Raw genomic sequence first — 23,575 nt, 5'->3', positions numbered from 1 at the left:
TCTGAGCAGTAGAAGGGTGTATACCGAAGTCAGCCACCTCTGCACCCAGTCACCCCTAAAGGGATCTGACTGTGACTGAGTGGGGGCCGTAGGTATGTGCTTATGTGGTATGAGTAAGTTCGGTATACTGTGTTGTGTGGGTGAGCCCTATCTTTAATCGTGTGGAACCCAGCTGGAGAAAGCGTAGGTGTAGTACATGTTGCATCTCTCTAATAGCCGTTCAGGGGTGTTTTCCTTTCTGAGAGAGCCGATAAGACTATTCTTCAGAGGTCTGGTAAAAATATTCCATCAACGGAGTGGTCATGTGGGAGTTATTGGTTGGGGGGGGGTTGTTTTTTTTTTTTTTTTTAAAGCACTATAAAAAAAATTGTGTAGAATAATACTTGGCTATGTGTCTTACTTCAAATGACAGTTTGGGAGTAGGCAGTTACATTTTTAAAAAATACAATGGAATAATGGTGTTGTGGTAACTTGCCCAAATAAAAAAAAAAATAAAGCTTAATATTCTTGATATCACTAGAAAAAAAAGCCTTTGAAAATTAGTTTGCAATAACTACATTAGTATCACCAGCAAAGCAGCTTCATTATTATCCCATTAAAGAAGAAGAGAATATGCACTGCATTTCGAGATTTCATAATTTGCCACATCATGAATGTTAATTCTCCATTACGAACGCTAGTTTACAAGACCGAGCGATTCTGGCTTGTCCTTGCTTCCGAGCATGCGTGTTTGTACTTTGGACTTTTGTCCGATGGACTTGTGTACACACGCTCGGAAAATCCAACAACAGACATTTTGTTTGCGGAAAATTTGAAAACCTGCAATTGTCCGATGGAGCATACACACGGTCGATTTACCGCCAACAGGCTCACATCGAACATTTCCTGTCGGAAAGTCCAATCGTGTGTACGAGGCTTTAGAGAGAACAGCAAGGCAGGGGAATGTCTTCTTAATGGGGGACTATCCAGATATTGACTGGGCAGAAGGAACAGCTCACTCATTTAAGGCTCGTCATTTCCTAAATATCTTACAGGACAACTTCATGTCTCAATAGGTGGATGCCTCGACTAGAAAGAATGCTTTGCTAGATCTCTCGAAGCAGTTGTATACCCGCACAGATTTATTTATTTTTTGTAAACAAAAAAAACTGCAAGGCAAAGGCATAATGAGCTAGTCGCATACTAGCTCAATATGAAATACTCACCTATGGAACAAGGTCTCGACATCTGATCCTGGTCCACGCCAAGGGAGCTGACATGTTCCCTCTGTGTTTCTTCCATGTGATTACGTCACTCCCGCGGCGCCTGCCGGACCTTCAGCCGGGCCTTCACAGCGCATGCGCCGTTGATGTCGGCGGCTGCATGCAAAGTAAATATCTCCTAAACCGTACAGGTTTAGGAAATATTAATTTTACCTACAGGTAAGCCTTATTATAGGCTTACCTGTAGGTAAAAGTTTAAAAAAAAAAAAGGGGGTTTACAACCACTTTAATTACAAATAACACAGATGTGGAAATAAGGGTCAACTTGTGGACCAGCAATTACAGGTTAAATACATTCAGCATAAATCATGGGAAAAGGAGGTATGAGGGTACTACAAGATCACTACATTTCAAATGAGCCGACTTTTCTAAACTGCACTCCATACTAACTACAGGATATGAAATGGGACCAAATCCTAGATACATTTAACACTGAGGAAAAATGGGAGTGCTTTAGGAATATAATAAAGGTATTACCCAGTGCATTCCAATGGGCAATAAATATGGAAGAGCTAAGGTTAAACCTGGGTGGCTAAACCATAACGTAAAAAGTCATATTAAAAAAAAAAAAAAACAGAAGCCAGTGTCCAAAAAAAACTAGAAAAGCTTAACACAAATAAATCACCAGGGCCGGATGGCTTACACCCGAGAGTCCTCAAAGAACTTAGTCAGGTTATAGACTGACTGTTCCTAATTTTTATGGACAGTTTACTGACCGGAATGGCACCAGCTGATTGGCAAAAAGCCCACGCGTTACCAATATTCAAAAAAGTGCTGAGAAATATTCCTGGAAACTACAGGCCTGTCAGTCTTACATCAGTAGTATGTAAAGTATTGGAGGGGACAATAAGGGACTATATTCAAGAATTTTCGGATGAGAATAGTATCATTAGTAGTAATCAGCATGGGTTTTACGAAAGGTCGTTCTTGCCAAACCAATCTGTTAATATTCTCCGAGGAAATAAGCTGCCATCTAGATAAAGGTAGGCCATTGGATGTGGTGTATTTGTTGTTGAATAGAAAACTGATTACAGGGGCGTGTCCAAAGGGTGGTGATAAATAACTTGTACTCAGACTGGAGTGTAGAAACTTTACAAGAAGACCTCAAAAAAATAATGGGGTGGACAACTACATGGCAAATTTGGTTTAATGTTGAAAAATGTAAAGTATGTTTATGAATTAGTGCTTAACGCTTGTATTTGACTTTGCATTGACATGCATTTGTCATTATTACTTTTTCTTGCTTAACTTGTTAAACGTCTTACTTTTCAATTAAAAAAATGTTATTGTAAAAAAAGAAAAATATAAAGTATTGCATGTGGGGTCTAAAAATATAAACGCAAATTACTCGCTAGGGGGAGAACCTCTGGGAGAATCCAGGATGGAGAATGATCTGGGGGTCCTATTAGAAGATAGACTGAGCAATAAAATGCAATGTCAAGCTGCAACAAGCAAAACTAGCAGACTGATTAATGCATGCATTAAAAAGGGAATTTACTCCAGAGATAAAACTATAATCCTGCTAAATTAATAAAACTCTGGTTCGGCCACACCTGGAGTATGCCATCCAGTTCTGGTCAACAATCCTCAGGAAGTATGTGCTGGTACTGGAGAGAGTCCAGAGAAGGGCAACAAAATTAATAAGGGGACTGGAGGACCTCAGTTACAAGGAATGACTACAAGCACTTATTCTCCCTGGAGAAGAGATGCTTGAAAGGAGATGTGATGGCAATATACAAATACCTCAAAAGTGATGCCAGCGTAGGAAGAAAACGATTCAGTCTCAGGGAGTGTAAGAAGACACAGGGCCACTCAATGAAATTGGAGGATAAGTGGTTTACCTTAAGCTGCATAGGGGGTTTTCACTGTTAGGGCAGTAAGGATGTGGAATTGTGTAAGTGGGTGGTGCTGCGCTAATTCTGAATGCAAGAACCAGTGTGGCTTAGGTGATAGACATCACTTATATCGCCAAAATAATAAATAGTAGAAATAAATTACAATGATGGTATTAGTATTAGGACTAATACAGTGACTAGTAGTGTGTAAAGTATTCTGGATATAAATAGCAACAGCATAAATCGTGACAGAGATTAATAAGATAAAACACACATATTGAAGGGTAAATACCAGTGATAATAAAGCTGACTAAACATCAATATCTGACAGTAATCCTACATAAAGTGCATATTAGTTGAAGCTGTGTGCATCCACAGCTCAAAAGTGACAATGTGTACAGTGCAAACAATAAGTGCAATGTGAAAAACCTCTTAAACAGTGAAAAAGTAGTGTCACTACTTTTTACATAAAGTGCATAATGTGCAAAACTTCATCAAAAGATGGTATGATAAGTGTCCCAAATCTTGAAAAAATCTTGAAAAAATGGAAAAAAAAGGAAAAGAAAAAAAAAAGGCTCCAGCGCGTCCCTCACCAGCCTAGGTGCTTCTTTTTATTCAAAATTATAAGTCCTCACATTAAAAATTAAAAACAGCAGTTTTGATCCGACGAGCGGCGAGCTCGTATGCCTCTGATAGTGTGTGCAGCCTGTCCCGTCGAGCGGCGAGTACTTGTGTGAGTACTTATAATTTTGAATAAAAAGAAGCATTATTTATCAAACGGGATTACACTATTGGCTTTCTTCCTGCCTATTATCCTTTACATCCCCCCCGCACTACATCTGAGAGAACCCCATCCTAGGACCTAGGCTGGTGAGGGACGCGCTGGAGCCCATAGGCGGATGCTACAAAAGCTCTCCTGGCTACATGCTTTTGCCCTATTACCTTAAGGTAAGGGGCCATTACCCACCTGAGTGTCTGCACACGAAGAAGCACTTGATGTGATTCACCTTAGCACTTTAACTGCAACGTGTGCATGCTAGGACGTTGCTGTCACATATTTAAATTCAAAGGACTTTTTTTTTTTTTCTTGTGAAAGTTTCTTCCATTTTTTTCATTGCTTTTCCTTTTTTTTCCATTTTTTCAAGATTTGGGACACTTATCATACCATCTTTTGATGAAGTTTTGCACATTATGCACTTTATGTAAAAAGTAGTGACACTACTTTTTCACTGTTTAAGAGGTTTTTCACATTGCACTTATTGTTTGCACTGTACACATTGTCACTTTTGAGCTGTGGATGCACACAGCTTCAACTAATATGCACTTTATGTAGGATTACTGTCAGATATTGATGTTTAGTCAGCTTTATTATCACTGGTATTTACCCTTCAATATGTGTGTTTTATCTTATTAATCTTTGTCACGTTTTATGCTATACTATATATTTATTAATCTCTGTCACGATTTATGCTGTTACTATTTATATCCAGAATACTTTACACACTACTAGTCACTGTATTAGTCCTAATACTAATACCATCATTGTAATTTATTTCTACTATTTATTATTTTGATGATATAAGTGATGTCTATCACCTAAGCCACACTGGTTCTTGCATTCAGGATTAGCGCAGCACCAACCACTTACACATTTATTCAAAAGGTCAGGTGTTTACCTTAATCGGCGCATGCAGCTTTTCCATCCTTAGCCGCTTCCATATCTGATAGCACGGGAATAACCCTCCCCAATAAAAGGATGTGGAATTCCCTTCCACAATCGGTGGTATTAGTAGAAAGTATTGATGGTTTTAAAAGACTCTTGGACATGCATCTTGGTAAACACAATATACAGGAATATTGGAAATGATTATCGACATGAACACACATACATCTACACAGGTTCAACTGGATGGACTAATGTCTTCATTCAACATTACCAACTATGTAACTATGAGGTGGAGCATGAGAAACAGTGGCTAACATTATACTGTATGAATAAGGATTAATTTAACTTTTCTGCTTGGGACACAAGAAAATAAATTGAGACATTGAATGTTTTGAATGAATTTATTATTTATGTTTATGGCACTGGACATTTTCCTAAGAGACTTTGCACTTTGGTTTTGATGCACTTTAAGTTTGATAAAATTATAGTGATGCACAATTTTCTGTGATGATAGCACTGTCTAAATAATTTTCAAAATTTTTAGTAATAAAGCGGCACACGCAACGCACCTCATCAAGTGGTGAATGGGACCAGATGCCTTTTCAATGCTCTGCAATAAAATAGTATGTTTTAATTTTGCCACAGCTCACTGCACCTTCCAGCTGTATTGCAGTGTGAACAGGACACATAGAAAACAGGTGTTTAACTGCAATGATCGAGTGTAGTAATACATAGGTCACTGCACTGTGTGTGAATGAGCCCTAAAATATGTCAAGCAACAAACATATAAATCAGAAAACTGGATACAGTAGGTACCTTGTATACACAGTGTACTGATGAGGATAAGTTGAAATTACTGGCAGGGGCCTATCTGTTTGTCACACACCAAAGTTCGGTAGATTTCAGTTTAAGGTGGTCACTTTCAAATTTGAGAAGACCCTCAAACTGAATCGTTTCAGTACTGAAAGTCATTGCACCAATTCACTCAACATCTTCATGACACCATTTAGGTTACCCAGTACATTGACCCCACCTGGATACTACCCCCTCCATCAATTATTTTACTAACATTAATAAATACCATACATATGGAGCAGTCAACAAAAAAAAAGCAATATTCTAATCTGAGGAATGAATTTGCCTAATTGAAATCAATATATATGAAAACACCATCATTGTTAACCACTTCAGCCCCGGATGGTTCTACCCACTTCCTGACCAGGCCACTTTTTGCGATACACCGCTGCGTCGCTTTTACTGACAATTGTGCGTTCGTGCAACGCTGTACCCAAATAAACTTGATGTCCTTTTTTTCCCACAAATAGAGCTTTCTTTTGGTGGTATTTAATCACCTCTGCGGGTTTTATTTTTTGCACTATAAACAAAAAAAAGACAGACAAAAATCCCAATAAGAGTATATTGATTGGTTTGCGCAAAAGTTATAGCGTCTACAAATTACGGGATAGATTTATGGACTTTTATTTGTTTTTCACTGGTAATGGCGGGGATCTACGACTTTTTTTTGTGGGACTGCGACATTGCTGCGGACAAATCTGACCCTAAGTGACACTTTGTGGGGACCAGTGACACCAATACAGTGATCAGTGCACTGATCCCTGTATAAATGACACTGGCAGAGAAGGGGTTAACACTAGACACTAGGGGCAAACAAGGGGTTAAATGTGTTCCCTGGGAGGTTTCTAACTGTAGGGGGAAGTGTTACACTGGAGGAAAAGAGAGATTGTGATTCAGCTTAGCTGAAACACGATCTCTCTCTTTTCCTACCTGACAGAGCAGCGGTGTGCTTTGTTTACATCGGCACACCGCTGCTCCATGTCCCTTCTGTATGATCGGTGGGTCGCCCCCCAAACTGCGTGCACAAAATCAGGTACAGGTACATGATTTTGCACACCCGAGCTGCCCTGCCACATTTAATGTACATGGGGCAATCCGGAAGCAGTTAATGACTAAGTATTATTGACTGGGGGTGTTTAAAATTTAATCTGATTACTCCAGGAAGATCAGAGATAATCCTGTCAATGACAGTCAAAGTAAACTATCAAATTTGGTCTCCATATATATTTGTAATAAATAGATTAGGTTAGCTATCTTTACCTTGAACACCCACACACCCCTTTGATACACTCCTTCAACTATACCAAGGGGACTGGACCCTCTAACATTCAGACCTATAGTCTGTGGTGAAGTTTTTTGACTACATTAATAGCAATGCCCTCATGCACATGGGATACTGGACATTTTCTTGAAAATCTTGCCATGGTTGATTATTGTGAAGCATCCTAGATACTTGTAACTATGGAAACTTCTTTATTGTACACTTGCATTCCCACTACCACAGGTCTAAAAGCTATTGAAGAGTGCTTATAAATTTGCAGTGCTGTGAATAATTTATATTGTAATCATAAAAACAATGAATGCCTAACCATAAACAATGTGTCAACTATGTATGTGAAAACTTTGTAAATATATATGTGTAACAACACATACAAATATAATATTACTATCAAAAGTAAAGTGCGGTGCAAACTGAATCACTATGACATCCGATCCTTTAAACCCAAAAGGCAAATATAGTGCAAAAATCCCAAAAAATATATAGATAAAAATCAAATGTAAAAACAAGCGAATCACTAAGTGAACAAAATTATGAAAATAGTCCCAAAAATTTAAATCAATGAAGTCCTCTTATCAAAATGATAAATATAGTCTGTGTGACCAACACAAACTTCTTCAATCAAGTGGATCTTCTTTTTATAAGGAAGGTTTAAAGCATCGGATGTCATAGTGATTCAGCTTGCACAGTAATATGATATTTGTATATGTTGTCACACATATACATATATACAGTATATAGATATATATAGATATATATATATATATATATATATATATAATCTTTACAAAAGTTTCACATACATAGACACATTGTTTATGGTTAGGCATTAATTGTTTTTTTGATTACAATAGAATTGTTCACAGCACTGTCACATAGGATGGACTTTTTGTCTTTTTTTTCAACCTCGCCTACTATGTAAATTTATAAGCACACACTTTGAGTTGAGTTAATTTCAGCATTGCAGCAGCAGTGTAGCACATAATTTTTGTTAGGTTCCAGGTGCGGTTCTATCCCCTTTTGCATTATCCTCAATAAAACAAAAAGAAAAACAAAGTCACAGAGTGTTCTCTGAATCAAGAGTGCCTGTAAAAATTTGGTGTGCCTGGCTGTGCAGGATGGGGAATCCCAGTTTACTTGTGGCTCCTTAGGGGGTGCGCTACACTAGAAACCTTATGCTAATCCTAGTACTGAAAAGGGGATTATCCAGGGATTCACAAGCTGGTAAATTCTGTATCATTAATAAAGTTGTAAAGAATGAGGCAAAAAAAAGTAAAATCCAGCAACAGCTAAATAGATGATGAAGACTGAAGTAACTATTTGCTGCTATGTGTATTCATGTTCTTGCATTGATCATCCCCAAAGTGAAGCGCCCAAGATATAAATACATTTTTTATAATATACAATCTTTTGTCTTTGTTATAGGACTGTAAAATCATTGGGAGTGTTAAATGGAGCTCAGTTGTTTTCTCTTAGAAAAGATGAATTTAAAGCTGTGAGTTCTGAAGAAGGTGCCAGAGTATATAGCCAGGTCATGGTACAGAAGGCTCTTCTTGAGGTATGCTCAGAATTTTGTAAATGTTTAATTCTAACCACGAATGGTCAATGTATCTCTCTAAAAAATCTTTTGACAGACAACTCATGCACTCATACATTCCATTTAAACACTAGTATAATAATTTCTGGAGAATTGTTACTGTTCTCTGTTACATGGTTATACCTCTGTAATGGGCCCTCTAAACCCTAGAACAAAAACATTCTATATTGCAGCCTACCAGTCCTTGAATGTGGTGGCTACATTTATTTTCTTTTCCGGGCTTTTCCCTATAATTTTACGTAGTGGTCTTGCCAATAACACTTTCATTCATAACAGCTGTATTTCCTGCAGGTTGATCCTGTGACTGGCCCACAGCTATCATATAGTACCTGGGCCAATCACAGCACCCTGTATCATGCGATTAGTTGTAGCCTATCACAGATCACTAGTAATCACAGCTGTCATGAATGTAACCCATTCGTTACAGTTGAAAACATTGCTGTTTCAATCTTTTTTCGTTTTATAATGCACATAGACCAGAAATCCCAGAGGGGAATTTTTTTTTCCCAACAAAAGCGGAGTTACGCTTTAACTCGATCTGGTGTCCTTTAAGCATTGTTGTTTGTTTCATCTGAAAAATTTAGCCTGTGTCCTTTACTGTAGACATGTGCACTGCCAAAAAAATTTGTTCGTTTTCGTTTTCATTTCATTTGTTTTTTTTTTAGTTTTTCGGGTAATTCGTTCTGATCGCAATTCGTACATTCGTAAATTTGTACATTCGTAAATTCCTACATTCGTACATTCATAAATTTTTGCATTCGTAAATTCGTAAATTCATACATTCGTACATTTGTAAATTAGAAAATTTGTATATTCGTACATTTGTACATTCGTAAATTAGAACATTCGGAAATTTGGAAATTCTAAATTTGAAAATCCAAAAATTTGAAAATCCTGAAATAGTAACTAACTATTAAATTAGGTATAGGTATTGTATTTCCTTTTAAATTTGGCTGTTAGTGAACGTAACGAATACGAATTTATCTGAAGTTACGAATTATCCGAAATAACGAATGGCGCATCTAAACAAATGGAACGGAACAAATTAATAATAAATAATTAATAATAAAAGTTTTTATTATTTATTACTATTAATTATGTTCCATTCGTTTAGATACAGCATTCGTTATTTCGGATAATGTGTAACTTGGGATAAATTTGTATTTGTTACGTTCACTAACAGCCAAATTTGAAAGGAAATTACAATACCTATAATTTCATAGTTATTATTAGGTCATTATTATTTCAGATTTCCGAATTTACGAATGTACGAATTTACGAATGTACGAATTTACAAATTCTCGAATATTCGAATTTATGAATATTCAGAAAAATTCGGTAAACGGGTTTTCGTTCGGATATTTCTGAATTAACGAATTTGTTGAAATTTGTTAAAAAACTAATTCAGAACAAAACGATTTGCACATGTCTACTTTACTGTATGATTAAGGTAAAATAAACTTTACCTGTAAATTCCATATCTTGGGAGTACAGTACAGGACACAGGTTACCCTCCCTTCTGTTCTTGTGTTACTCTACATTCCTTGCTAAAAACTGAAGACTCACAGAGTGGGGTAGGGTTATAGAGGGATTCCCAGGTTGCGTGTCCTCAAAAACTTTGCCATTGCGCAGTCACCTGCAGGTACCAGCCTATAACCCAGGGTCTATGAATAGTGTACTGTGTCCTGTACTGTACTCCAAAATATGGAAAAAATGTTTCCCCCTTGAGCAATGGGACTTTAAAGGCATAGAATCATAGACAAAAATGTAAAATATTTACATTTTAATTGTATCAAAATTTGCATAAAAATATATGAAAAAGATATATAAAATAGAATATTGGGCTTCAAGGACTAAAGTACAAATTACTATATGTTAAACATGGCATAACAGCATTGTAAGTAGGGTTACGTGAAAAAATTGCTTTGACGGTTCCAACGCGTTTTGGAGTAGTCTTGACTCCTTCCTCAGGGATGGTCCTTTTTGCAATCAATGTAAGTACAGTCTACAGGGTAGAAAACAAATTACAAAATGTATATATGATACATCCAAAATGTGGATAAATACCACTCAAGCCACATTAAGCAGATATACAGACACATACCTAGAATGTGTTTAGATGATAACAAAGAGCTCCGCTCTATATTGAGTAAAACTTTGAATAATGATCTATGGCGGGTGATTGATAAGCCACGTAACAGCCAGCTGGGGTCGGGCGGGGCGTTTACAAAGTCTGCATCTCAGTATTTAGAGGAGCTGGTGGACACAAGTGCAGATGTCTTTTCTCCCGTATATATATATGGCTGCTAATAGGTGTATGGGGCCTCCCCCAACATGGGTGTAGAAATGTCTGCACGTGTGGAAGCATAAAGTTTCCTTGCTCTTCCATTGTAGGAGGTACAAGAGCGGCTTCACGCATCTGCGAACACACAGGTGCAGGTCCTGATATTGCCTAGCAGCAGCATGGGGGTGGAAGCCATGGTGACGTAGGACATGGACCCGAAGGGCGGCCCCCACACGGAAGAACCAGCGCATGCATTGTAGACGCATGTTGTCTGCTGGTGATAGGATGGGGAACAGGTGATTGGAGAATGACTCCAAACCCATCCCAACCTGAGGGGACCAGCGCAAAAGTAATGCCGATTGGCCAGGGATCTAGGGGCAGATGGAGGGTACCAGCTACCCTGGGACCATGGGCCAAACAGCCCACGCATGCTGGGTGTGCACATCACGGAGCCCCCCCCCAGAGAGAAGGTGCAAAAGATAAAGGGGAAAAGGAGGGGAGGAAAAAAGATTGAATGCACGATTACCAAGATTGCTGGCCGGTGGGAACATGGGATACAGGCATTGTGATCGGCCACATGAATGGATACAGGATCTAAAAATAGGGGTGGGAAACCCCAGCAATGGGATATAATAGGAAAACATCAATTAACCATGTAAAAATACATAATCTAGACTCATAGTGATATGACAAAGATGAACAACTAAAGGAGAAAGCTTGAACGCCAAAAGGCCTGATTATTTTTCTATGCCTCAAGAGGTAAATCCCTCCAAAAAAGGTTTGATTAACTGCCTCGTTGAGGCCTGGGAAGTGAGTGGCTTTAAGGAGATAGATCCATTTGAGCTGCAACTGAAGGAGGAGCTTGTTCCAATCCCCTCCTCTATGGTTGGGATGATACCCTATCAATCGCCAGAAGTTTGATCTTGGGGGAATTGTCCATTATGCTGGGCAGCCACATGTATATTCAGGGGTAAATCTGGATCACATCCCTTCATGCTCCAAACATGTCTGTAGATCCTATTTCAGAATTCAATCTTTGTCTTACCCACATAATATGAGCCACAGTCACAGAGCATTAAATAGACCACACCACATGTCTTGCAGTTGGCAAAATGTGCCCTAAAGGTTTGACCATTGGGCAGAATGAGGGACCCACACATATGTATCTGCAACAATTACCTCCACACGTGTGTGTTCCTTTGAGCCTACAGGGGTCACGTCTCCTTTATATTCACTATGAATTATGTGATCTTTGATAGAGGTGGCTGGTCTGAATGTTATGGATGGCATTTTAAATATGAATCTATCAATATTTGGGTCCATGGATAACAGATGCCAATACTTCTGTATAACATTCCATATTTTTGAATGTTGGCTGGAATATTTAATTATTATCCTAGTATTGTTATCCGTGTTCTTATCCTTCTTAGTGCCATATAGTAGATAATTTCTATTGCTTTCTATTGCCCTTTTGTATGTTTTTTTAAGGCATGATTTTGTATATCCTCTCTCCAAAAGTCTCTTTTGAAGAATTTTGGCTTCTTTTTTGAAAAGATATTTCATCTGAACAGTTTCTTCTTCTTCTTCTAAATATTGACTATAAGCTATTGAGGTCAATAGGGGTTCTGGATGAAAGCTTAAAGCATGCAGGACAATTTCCCGCTGTTGGCTTGGGATAGAGGCGGGTCATGATTGTATGATCTTCACCACGAATGACCATGACATCAAGAAATGTCAGTTCATTAGGATGATGTGACATAGTAAATGTGAGGTTGAATTTTTTCCTATTGAGTCTTTCCAGATATGCGAGTAGTGGCTCTTCGGGACCATCCCATATCATGAACATGTCATCGATGTACTGGTGCCACATGATAATGTGGTCTGTGTACATTGCTAACTGCTCATCATACATGCACATTCATTCCCACTCCCCCAGGTACAGGTTGGCGTACGATGGGGTACAGCAAGTTCCCATTGTCACCCCCTGCACCTGGAAGTAGTGGGAACCATCAAATACAAAAAAGCGGTGATTGAGCACAATTCCAAGTATTGCATGATGAAATCACTATAAGCCCATTCATCATGTCCTCGCTGGGACAGAATATGTTGAATGGCTGCTAGTACTCAAAATATGGGGTTTACAGTAAAATGTCCTGCCCCTCTGTGTTTGGCCTTGTATACTGCTCGCTAACAAAACTGATGCATGACAGTCAGAGTTATACTGGGGTTCCAGACTAGTGGTTTTGTTTGCCAGTGTCCCAACCTCTGAAAGGTGCCAGAATAGCCCATTGGTCCAAGACTATCAACTGTACCTGTGTCCCTCAATGTTCTCCAAGAAAAAGATTTTACAGTGAGTGCAAAATCCTTATTTTGCTGACTGCAGCTAATTCCGTAGACAAGTTCTTTTAAAATGTTTTAATTTTTTCTGGCACTGGAGGTTCTATCAACTACCGAATATCTCCTGGGAGCCCCAGCATGAAAATAAACTAGAACTGGCCTAAAATGTGTCTAAATTATCAACAATGTTAAAATGCAAGCACCTTATGGTAACTGTTGAGGCCCCTTGGATTCCATGCACAGTACAGAAGTTCAGACATGGGGTCAAAACCTCTGCCCCAGTCAATATTAACCCCACCCACGTTGGTCAACTGTGAAATTGCAGAATTTTAGAGGGCAGAGCTCTGTTATTCACATTTGAATAGCAAGAGGCTGAGGTTAGCATAAGAAAAGGTGGGGTTTAACTTAAATCAGGGCAGGAGTTGAGGTCTCATGTCTAGTGAGCTACACAGGAATCAGTTTGTACAGTAGCAGGTATAGGTAGTCAAGGGCGGAATATTTGTTACATTATAAAGTTTGCGGCTGGGTCAGTTTTACTTCCCTCTAATGTTTTAACTCTTTCTCTCTCCACTCCAGTCACACACCTTTACTGTCAATTGTTGTAGAATATATAAATACATATATATACTTTTTTTTCTATAAGGACGAAAAGAAGATCTCTGAGCTGGAAGCTGTAATGGAAAGGCAAAAGAAGAAGGTGGACAGTGAGCTTGAAAGGGGTAGCTTCTAAAGATCTAGGACTGGCTTCACAGAACTAAACAAATTCTACTATTTAACTTGTTCCAAAGAATATATATTATATTTTACTACTTACAAATACCAAAGACCGCTGCAATCATGTCTGCTGGAAAAGACATTTTTATGATGTTACAGGTCTGGTACAACATTGCGAAATGCTTCAACTATCTATCTTGGAATTTTAAGCATTGACTAATCTAAGGACTGCTGATAATCAGATGTGAAGTCATGCAAACAAACAATGCTTTATTTTGAAATTCTAAACATGAAGAATTTACATATTTAACAGGACAGAACAACTTACGAACTTTAAAACATCCCAGTGTTTTTTTTTTTTTTTTGTCTGAAATACAGTGTTTTATTTTATGTTATTCTACACCATAAAAGATCATTACTAGCTTTTTTGATTTGAAAGGGCAGGCCATCTAAAATTAAGATTTCACTCATAATTGAACACCAGTTTGATGACTCACTCACTGGCTTCTTAAAGCGGGGTTCCACTCAAATTTTTAACTTAATCTTACCCTCTTCAGTTAATTGCATAGATGTTGAAATGCCGCACGAAAAAATTTTTTATCGTTGTAATTACCTTTATATTGTACTTTATTGTGGCACTTCCTGCCTCTCCTTCCATGGGAGTAGGCGTGTTTATTGCCTTTCCCCGGCGCCGCACTGTCTCCTGGGAGCTTAGTGTCAGGCTTCCCAAGATTCAGTGCGGAAACAATGATCATGCATGTGAACAAGCTGTGAATGAACAGCATTCACCGCATCCAGGAAATCAATGCTTGTGGGCTTCACATGCCCACAAGCAAGATGGAAACAGCCAGCATCACATTTTTTAAGCTATTCTTCAGTACGAAAACAGACAGAGGCGGAAATATTACACCCAAACTGTGAGTATTATTTTGGGATTAGCAAAGTGTCTCAATGACCTAAAAAAAAAAAAAAAAAAAAGATTGGTCGCCGGACTCCCGCTTTAAGGATTTGTGTAGATGGTCTAATGCAAAATATTTTCAGGTACATTTTGTGTGCATGAGATATGTTTCTGATTTTCGGCTAAATTGCTTTTGATCCCTCTTTAAGCTGCTTCATTCTGCTTTTGCTTTACCATTGACTTGTAATGGTGAGAAAAGCAGTCCTAACACAATTAAACGCTCTTAAAGACAATCCCTGTATCTCTGAGGTTCAGCTTGTGTGTTTCTGGTCTTAAACTTTGGCCCTGTAAAGCCAGGCAGGTAAAACTTGGATACACCTGGTGCATTCTCCATTTCCATAATGTAGAATAAAATGAAGGTGCATGAGCTAAGTGCTAAACACCTTAATGGCTCTGACAGAAATGTATAGCTGAAATGTAGGTACACAGTTCATTCTGAAAGAGTCCCAAAGCAAAGCAGTATGTACTTTATAAACAAACTAACAACCATCAAACGTTAACTGTCAGTTTTAGATGGCCTGACAAAAGCATTAATGATACAAGTTCTTTTATACTAATCTTTAATTTGTTTATAGGAAACTAAGGAAGATGTGATGTTCTACATTTGAACTTTACATATACAATATCTGACAAAAGTGAGTACACCCCTCCCATTTTTGTAAAATATTTTATTATATCTTTTCATGTGACAACACTGAAGAAATTACACTTTGTTACAATGTAAAGTAGTGAGTGTACAGCTTGTATAACTGTGTAAATTTGCTGTCCCCTCAAAATAACTCAACACACAGCCATTAACCACTTAAGGACCGGAAGGATTTACCCACTTCCTGACCAGGCCATTTTTTTGCGATACAGCACTGCATCGATTTAACTGACAATTGCACGGTCGTGCGACGCCGTACCCAAACAAAATTGACGTAGTTTTTTTCCCACAAATAGAGATTTCTTTTGGTGGTATTTGATCACCTCTGCGGTTTTTAGCAACAATTTTGAAAAAAAATGTTTTTACTTTCTTCTATAACATATATTGCAAAAAATATATAAAAAGGCAATTTATTCATCAGTTTAGGCCAATATATATTCTACATATTTTTGGTAAAAGAAAATCGCAATAGGTGTATATTGATTGGTTTGCGCAAAAAATTAATCACGTCTACAAACTATGGGATAGATTTAGGGACTTTTTTTATTGTTTTTACTGGTAATGGCAGCGATCAGCGGTTTTTTAAATCTATTTATTTTATTATTTTTTTATTTTATGTTTTTCCAATTCTTTATTTAGATACGGTGATACATAAACCTCAACACTATTAAACATACATTGGATCTTTTTCACATACAAGATCCCGTGCCCATACATTGGCATCAATGGAATAAACACATGAAATGTAGCTCAAGCAGTTGGCTTTGAGGGCTATGAAGTCTTTGTATCCCGCAGTTTTTTTTTTTTTTAAACGGTTAACATAGTGATATTAAGAGAATAGAGAGATTAGGAATACCCCGAGGGGCCGAACAGCAAAAGAGAACAAAGGCAAGAGTATAGTATCAGAGGGGGAGAGAAAGAAGCGAGGGGGGGTGGACGACCACTGGCCAATTTCGCAATCCACATCCGGGGGAGCCTTTCCTCAGGACCCATCTCTTAGAGTTAGGTCATCAACTCGGCATGCTCCTTGGAGTAAACAAACTCATGCCAATAATACCATTTTTTTTTTTTAAACTTCTCTTGGAGGTCCCTTTCCGCGGCCACCAGGTCCTCCATTGCATTGATTTCAGCCACCTTTTTCAGCCATATTGCCACGCTCTGCGGCTGTGTCTGCTTCCAGCACAGCAGGATGCAGCTCTTCGCTGCTGTGAGCAGGAGAGGCAAGATGGATTTCCTATATATCTTGCTTGGAATCTCGTGGTGGTGTAGGAGGAAGAACGCGGGGGTCCAAGGTAGCTCACGATCTGTAAATTTCTGAACAATGCGGTGTACCTCGGTTCAGTAAGGACACAAAAGTCAACAAGACCAGAAGATGTGCAGGAGAGACCTTGGTTCCTTCCTGCATCTCCAGCATAGCTCTGAGCTTTGAGGGAGCATCCTGTGGATCCTCTCTGGCGTATAGTACCACATCGTCAGTACCTTGTACCCTGCTTCCTTAAGGTTAGCACACACAGAGGTTTTGCTAGTGAAGAGAAAAATTCTCTCCACTTGCCTCTCCGTGAACTGGATTCCAAAGTCCTGTTCCCACCTAGATATGTAGGAAGGTCTGAAATTCGGGGGTGGTGTTGGCAGTAGCTGGTAAGTCTGGGAAACCAAATGGTGTGCAGGGGACTTTTCTAGGCTCGAAAGCAGTAAGGCTCCTCCTAAAAGGTTCTGGGAAAGGGAAGGAGCCAATGAAATGAGCTAGCTGTATTTTATGCCAGAAGGAAAGGCCCGACATTGACGGGTCATCCATGATTTGCTGTCTGGACATCCACTGTCCGTTTTTTGAGGATGTGTCGGATCTAGTATCGGTCTACCCCTTTCAGATCTTGGAATCTAGAGTCGCTTAGTTCCGGGCTAAAGGCAAGGTTCCCCACAATAGGGGTGAGTGGCGACGAGGTGGGTGTGACGGAAAAGTCTCTGAAGGCTTTTTGGTCTATCCGTCACATTCCCCCTACAGTAGGGTGGTTTCATATCGGCGTGGTAGGTGCCATTCCACTTGTACCCACTGTTTCAGGGGGCCATGGCGACACCAATCCAGGATTCGTGTCAAGTGGCAAGCCATAAGATAAAGGTTGTCGTCCGGTAGAGCCATGCCGCCCATCACTTTTGGCAGTCGTAGAGTAGACTGGGCCAATCTCGAGGCCTTCTGGGCCCACAGGAAAGATGTTATAGTATGGTTCACTGCTCTGAGGAAGGAACCCAGAATCCGGATGGGGAGGGCCTGCAGATGGTACAACAACCAGGGCATACTGTTCATTTTAACAATCCCACAGCAACCAAACCAGGAAAAGAGTCTGTGCTGCCAAGACTGAAGGTCTTTTTTAATGGCCGTCAGCAGGGGGGGAAAGTTGAGGGGGAATATGTCCTCTGTCCTACTGGGCAAAAGTATGCCCAGATATTTGATGTGTGATCAGCGATTTTTAGCAGGACTGCGACATTGCGGCGGCCAAATTTGACCCCAAATTACACTTTTTGGGGACCAGTGACATTATTACATTGATCAGTGCTATAAAAATGCACTGATCGATGTATAAATGACACTGGCAGGGAAGAGGTTAACACTAGGGGGCGATCAAGGGGTTAATTGTGTTCCCTCAGTGTGTTTTAACTGTAATGCCCCGTACACAGGGTCGGATTTTCCGACGGAAGATGTGTTATAGGACCTTGTTGTCGGAAATTCCGACCATGTGTAGGTTCCATCACACATTTTCCATCGGATTTTCCGACACACAAAGTTTGAGAGCAGGCTATAAAATTTTCTGACAACAAAATCCGTTGTCGGAATTTCCGATCGTGTGTACACAAATCCGACGCACAAAGTGCCACGCATGCTCAGAATAAATAAAGAGATGAAAGCTATTGGCTACTGCCTCGTTTATAGTCCCGACGTACGTGTTTTACGTCACCGCGTTCAGAATGATCAGATTTTCCGACAACTTTGTGCAACCGTGTATGCAAGACAAGTTTGAGCCAACATCCGTCGGAAAAAATTCTAGGATTTTGTTGTCGGAATGTCCGATCAATGTCCGACCGTGTGTACGGGGCATAAGGGGATGGGCTGCTAGGGACAAGACAGAGATCCCTGTTCCCGATCACTCCGAACAGAAGACATTCTGACATGTCCTCTGTCAGAATGGGGATCCGCCTTGTTTACATAGGCAGATCCCCGTTCTGCCTCTGTACACCACGATCGCGGGTCGCCGGTAGACATGGAGTCCGCCGGACCCACGAGCGCGCTCCCGCTATATCACTTAAGCGAGCCAACGTACAATGACGGCGATTCACGCTACCCTGCCACCTTGCCGCAGTACAACTGTGGCGGATGGTCGGGAACCAGTTAATGTCTAAACAACTACCAACAAAAGTGAGCACACCCCTTAGTGAAAATGTCCAAATTGGGCCCAAAGTGTCAATATTTTGTGTGTCCACCATTATTTTCCAGTACTGCCTTAACCCTCTTGGGCATGGAGTTCACCAGAGCTTTAAAAGTTGCCACTGAAATCTTCTTCCACTCCTCCATGACAACATCACGGAGCTGGTGGATGTTAGAGACCTTGCGCTCCTCCACTTTCTGAGGATGCCCCACAGATGCAAAATTGGTTTTAGGTCTGGGGACATGCTTAGCCAGTCCATCACCTTTACCCTCATCTTCTTTAGCAAGGTAGTGGTTGTCTTGGAGGTGTGTTTGGGGTTGTTATCACTTTGGAATACTGCCCTGCGGCCCAGTTTCCGAAAGGAGGGGCTCATGCTCTGCTTCAGTATGTCACAGTACATGTTGGCATTCATGGTTCCCTCAATGAACTGTAGCTCCCCTGTGCCAGCAGCACTCATGCACTCCAGACCATGATGCTCCCACCACCATGCTTGACTGTAGGCAAGACACACTTGTCTTTGTACTCCTCACCTGGTTGCCGCAACACACACTTGTCACCATCTAAACCAAATAAATTTATCTTGACCTCATCAGACCACATGGACAAGGTTCCAGTAATCCATATCCTTAGTCTGCTTGTCTTCAGCAAACGGTTTTTGCAAACTGCTTTCTTGTGCATCTTGTGCTTTAGAAGAGGCTTCTTTCTGGGACGACAGCAATGCAGACCAATTTGATGCAGTGTGCGGCGTATGGTCTGAGCACTAAGAATGAGCTCAGCCGTGTTCACAACCCGCACGTGCAGAGCCCGCCAGGAAGTCGGCACTGCAAAGCGCTAATCATAGGCAGTGAGACATTTACCCATTCCACGGCTGCAGAGATCGAGAACTGTCTCACTGCCTGTGATTAGCGATGTGCAGTGCCGACTTCCTGGTGGGCTTTGCACGTGCAGGTTGCGAACATGCCTGAGTTCATCCTTACTGAGCACTGACAGGCTGGCCCCCCACCCCTTCAACCTCTGAAGCAACGCTGGCAGTACTCATACGTCTATTTCCCAAAGACAACCTCTGGATATGACGCTGAGCATGTGCAGTGAACTTCTTTGGTCGACCATGGCTAGAACCTGTCCTGTTAAACCACTGTATGGTCTTGGCCACCGTGCTGCAGCTCAGTTTCAGGGTCTTGGCAATCTTCTTATAGCTTAGGCCATGTAGAGCAACAATTCTTTTTTTCAGATCCTCTTGAACTTCCAGTGACCAGTATGAGAAAGTGAGAGCGATAACACTAAATTTAACACACCTGCTTCCCATTCACACCTGAGACCTTGTAACACTAATGAGTCACAGTATACCGGGGAGGGTATATGGCTAATTGGTCCCAATTTGGACATTTTCACTTAGGGGTGTACTAACTTTTGTTGCCAGCGGTTTAGACATTAATGGCTGTGTGTTGAGTGTTTTGAGGGGATTTGAGGGGACTTACACTGTTATACAAGCTGTACACTCATTACTTTACATTGAAGAAATAACACTTTGCTACAATGTTGTCACATGAAAAGATATAATAAAATATTTGCAAAGATGGGAGGGGTGTACTCACTTTTGTGAGATACTGTGTGTGTATAATATAATATATATAATATATATATATATACACACACACACTGTATATATATCCTTGAACAAATCATCCCTTCTATGGGTACGTGAACTCAATATGTAGAGTGCCTTGAAAAAGTATTCATACCCCTTGAAATATTCCACATTTTGTCATGTTGCAACCAAAATGTAAATGTATTTTATTGGTTTTTTTTGTGATAGACCACCACAAAGTGGCACATAATTGTGAAGTGGAAGGAAAATGATAAATGTTTTTTAAAAATGTTTACAACTAAATATGTGAAAAGTGTGGCGTGCATTTGTATTCAGCCCCCCGAGTCAATACTTTGTAGAACCACCTTTCGCTGCATTTACAGCTGCAAGTTTTTTGGGTATATCTCTTTGCACATCTAGAGAGTGACATTTTTGCCCATTCATTTTTGCAAAATAGCTCAAGAGCTGTCAGATTGGATGGAGAGCGTCTGTGAACAGCAATTTTTTAAGTCTTGCCACAGATTCTCAATTGAATTTAGGTCTAGACTTTGAATGAGCCATTATAACACATGAATAGGCTTTGATCTAAAATGTTCCATTGTAGCTCTGGCTGTATGTTTAGGGTCGTAGTCCTGTTGGAAGGTAAACCTGCGCCCCAGTCTCAAGTCTTTTTCAGACTCTAACAGGTTTTCTTCCAAGATTGCCTTGTATTTGACTCCATCCATACTCCCATCAACTCTGAACATCTTCCCTGTCCCTGCTGAAGAAAAGTTTTCCCACACATTATGCTGCCACCACCATGTTTCTCGGTGGGGATGGTGTGTTCAGGGTGATGTGCAGTGTTCGTTTTTCGCAACACAAAGCAAAACGCTTTTAGGCCAAAAAGTTTTACTTTTGGTCTCATCTGACCAGACCACCTTCTTTTACATGTTTGCTGTGTCACCCACATGACTTCTCACAAACTGCAAACGGAACTTCTTATGGCTTTCTTTCAACAATGGCTTTCTTCTTGCCACTCCCTCATAAAGGCCAGATTTGAGGAGTGCACGACTAATAGTTTTCCATGTTAACAGATTCTCCCACCTGAGCTGTGGATCTCTGCAGTTTCTCCAGAGTTACCATGGGCCTCTTAGCTGCTTCTCTGACAATGCTCTCCTTGCCTGGCCTGTCAGTTTAGGTGGCCGGCCATATCTTCGTAGGTTTGCAGTTGTGCCATACTCTTTCCATTTTCGGAGGATGGATTGAACAATGCTCCGTGGAATGTTCAAAGCTTGGGATATTTGTTTAAAACCTAACACTGCTTTAAACTTCTCCACAACTTTATCCCTGACCTGTCTGTTGTGTTCCTTGGCCTTCCTGATGCTGTTTGTTCACTAAGGTTCTCTAACAAACCTCTGAGGGCTTCACAAAACAGCTGTATTTATACAGAGATTAAATTACACACAGGTGAACTCTATTTACTAATTAGGTGACTTCTGAAGGCAGTTGGTTCCACTAGATTTTAGTTAGGGGTATCAAAGTAAAGGGGGCTGAATACAAATGCACGCCACACTTTTCAGATATTTATTTGTACAACATTTTGAAAATCATTTATCCTTTTCCTTCCACTTCACAATTATGTGCTGCTTTCTGTTGGTCTATCACATAAAATCCCAATTAAATACATTTATGTTTTTGGCTGTAACATGACAAAATCTGGAACATTTCAAGGGGTATGAATACTTTTTCAAGGCACCGTATGTCAATATGTGTATAAAGTAAGTAACTGTAATCACCAGCAAGATTCAAATTCCTGCAGAGCGACCAAAATTTACCCTGACTGCACACGAGTCGCAATCCTTTGCATGCAAGAACTGCAATATACAGTATATTGAGAAGCCTGGGTCAGGTTTTCTACAGTGGACTCGCTATTCCTCATATGGTATTTACGATTTGTCTGTTTATTTAAGTACTTAGAAATAAAGGTCTATATATTTCTGTAATTTTGTATCATTTATCTGTGGAATTAACAGATGGAACTTTTTCTGGGCTATATTATAATTAAAAGTATTTAACAGAAAAATTACATTACTTTCTGTCTTAAGGTGAACATGACACATTTTGTATAATTTGATATGTTTATTACAGGAGCAAGGGTGCAACAAACAATTAAAGTGGTTGTAAACCTTAAAGAACCACAAAGTATTTTTCCCTTTTGAGGAGGGAACCAATACCCAACAGATAGGGGGTTCTCAATCCACAAGGGAAAGGGACTTTGATGGTGCCAAAACAATGAGAGAAAAATATAAAAAAATATTGTACAAAAAAATCTCCCTTCATAAAAACATAAATTTATTATGTCACATTAAAAATGCCATCTTGTTAAAATTAAAATGACATCATAGAAAAAAGGTGATAGGGTCGGACAGACAATTATGGGTAATACAAGTGTGTGGTGTGCTGTTCCTTTAAATAGTGAACTGATGTGATAATGAACAAAATAAAGTGAATAAACAAGATATCTACCTACTGTAAGTGTTCAAACACAAAGTATGTGTGTGTGTGAACAATATGATAGCAACTTAATGATGGAAATAACAGATGTCATTACAAGTGCATTATTTAAAATGTTAATGTGCAAAATATTGCAAGAAATTCCAGTATGTAAATAAATTAGGTTGAATTGAAAAAGTTCAAGTCCATAAAAAAATTTATACACTTAAGGGTGTGACAAGTGAAAATGGTTTTCAACTCTGTGGCTACCAGTGTTCAAGAAAAATGGCAAAGTGTTCCATCCACAAGAGCGGAGAGTAGCCTCTTACCAGATCTGAAGGATCCCTATTACAGAGATCAAGGAAGCTTAAGCTGGGATGATCACAAGTGTGGAGATTTCAAACAGTGTGTCTTGATACACTTGCAGGAATGAGCTCCATGTGTTCAAAGGTCATATATATAAAGGGAGAAACCCTTATAGTGTAAATCAGCCAATTTTATTTTAAAATTATAGATGAACTTACATAAAGGTTAAAAAATTCCAGCATTTCAGCACTATGATTAAAATGCCCGTATAAATCTCATATTCTTTTCTCTTCCTTCTCTACTATCTTTTCCTTTATTATTTATTACGCGATTGATAATTATGGGATATTTTTACAA

General features: G+C 39.6%; 1 protein-coding gene across 4 annotated transcripts in view; it reads left to right on the top strand.

Annotated features, from left to right (window-relative positions):
- The window catches only part of EPS8L1 (EPS8 signaling adaptor L1), a 349,361-nt gene extending 326,859 nt beyond the window's left edge, over window positions 1-22,502 (top strand). For all 4 annotated transcript variants that reach the window (XM_073602314.1, XM_073602315.1, XM_073602316.1 and 1 more), the window contains 2 exons: window positions 8,323-8,455; window positions 13,759-22,502. In XM_073602314.1, coding sequence (XP_073458415.1) covers window positions 8,323-8,455; window positions 13,759-13,845 — 220 coding nt within the window. In that variant the 3' untranslated portion in view covers window positions 13,846-22,502. The remainder of the gene's footprint in view (window positions 1-8,322; window positions 8,456-13,758) is intronic.
- The last annotated feature ends 1,073 nt before the right edge of the window (window positions 22,503-23,575 follow it).

This window comes from Aquarana catesbeiana, linkage group LG10 (assembly GCF_042186555.1).
Source record: "Aquarana catesbeiana isolate 2022-GZ linkage group LG10, ASM4218655v1, whole genome shotgun sequence".
NCBI classification, from domain to species: domain Eukaryota; kingdom Metazoa; phylum Chordata; class Amphibia; order Anura; family Ranidae; genus Aquarana; species Aquarana catesbeiana.
The sequence above is the reverse complement of the archived record's forward strand: the minus strand, read 5'-3'. Positions and strand labels throughout refer to the sequence as shown.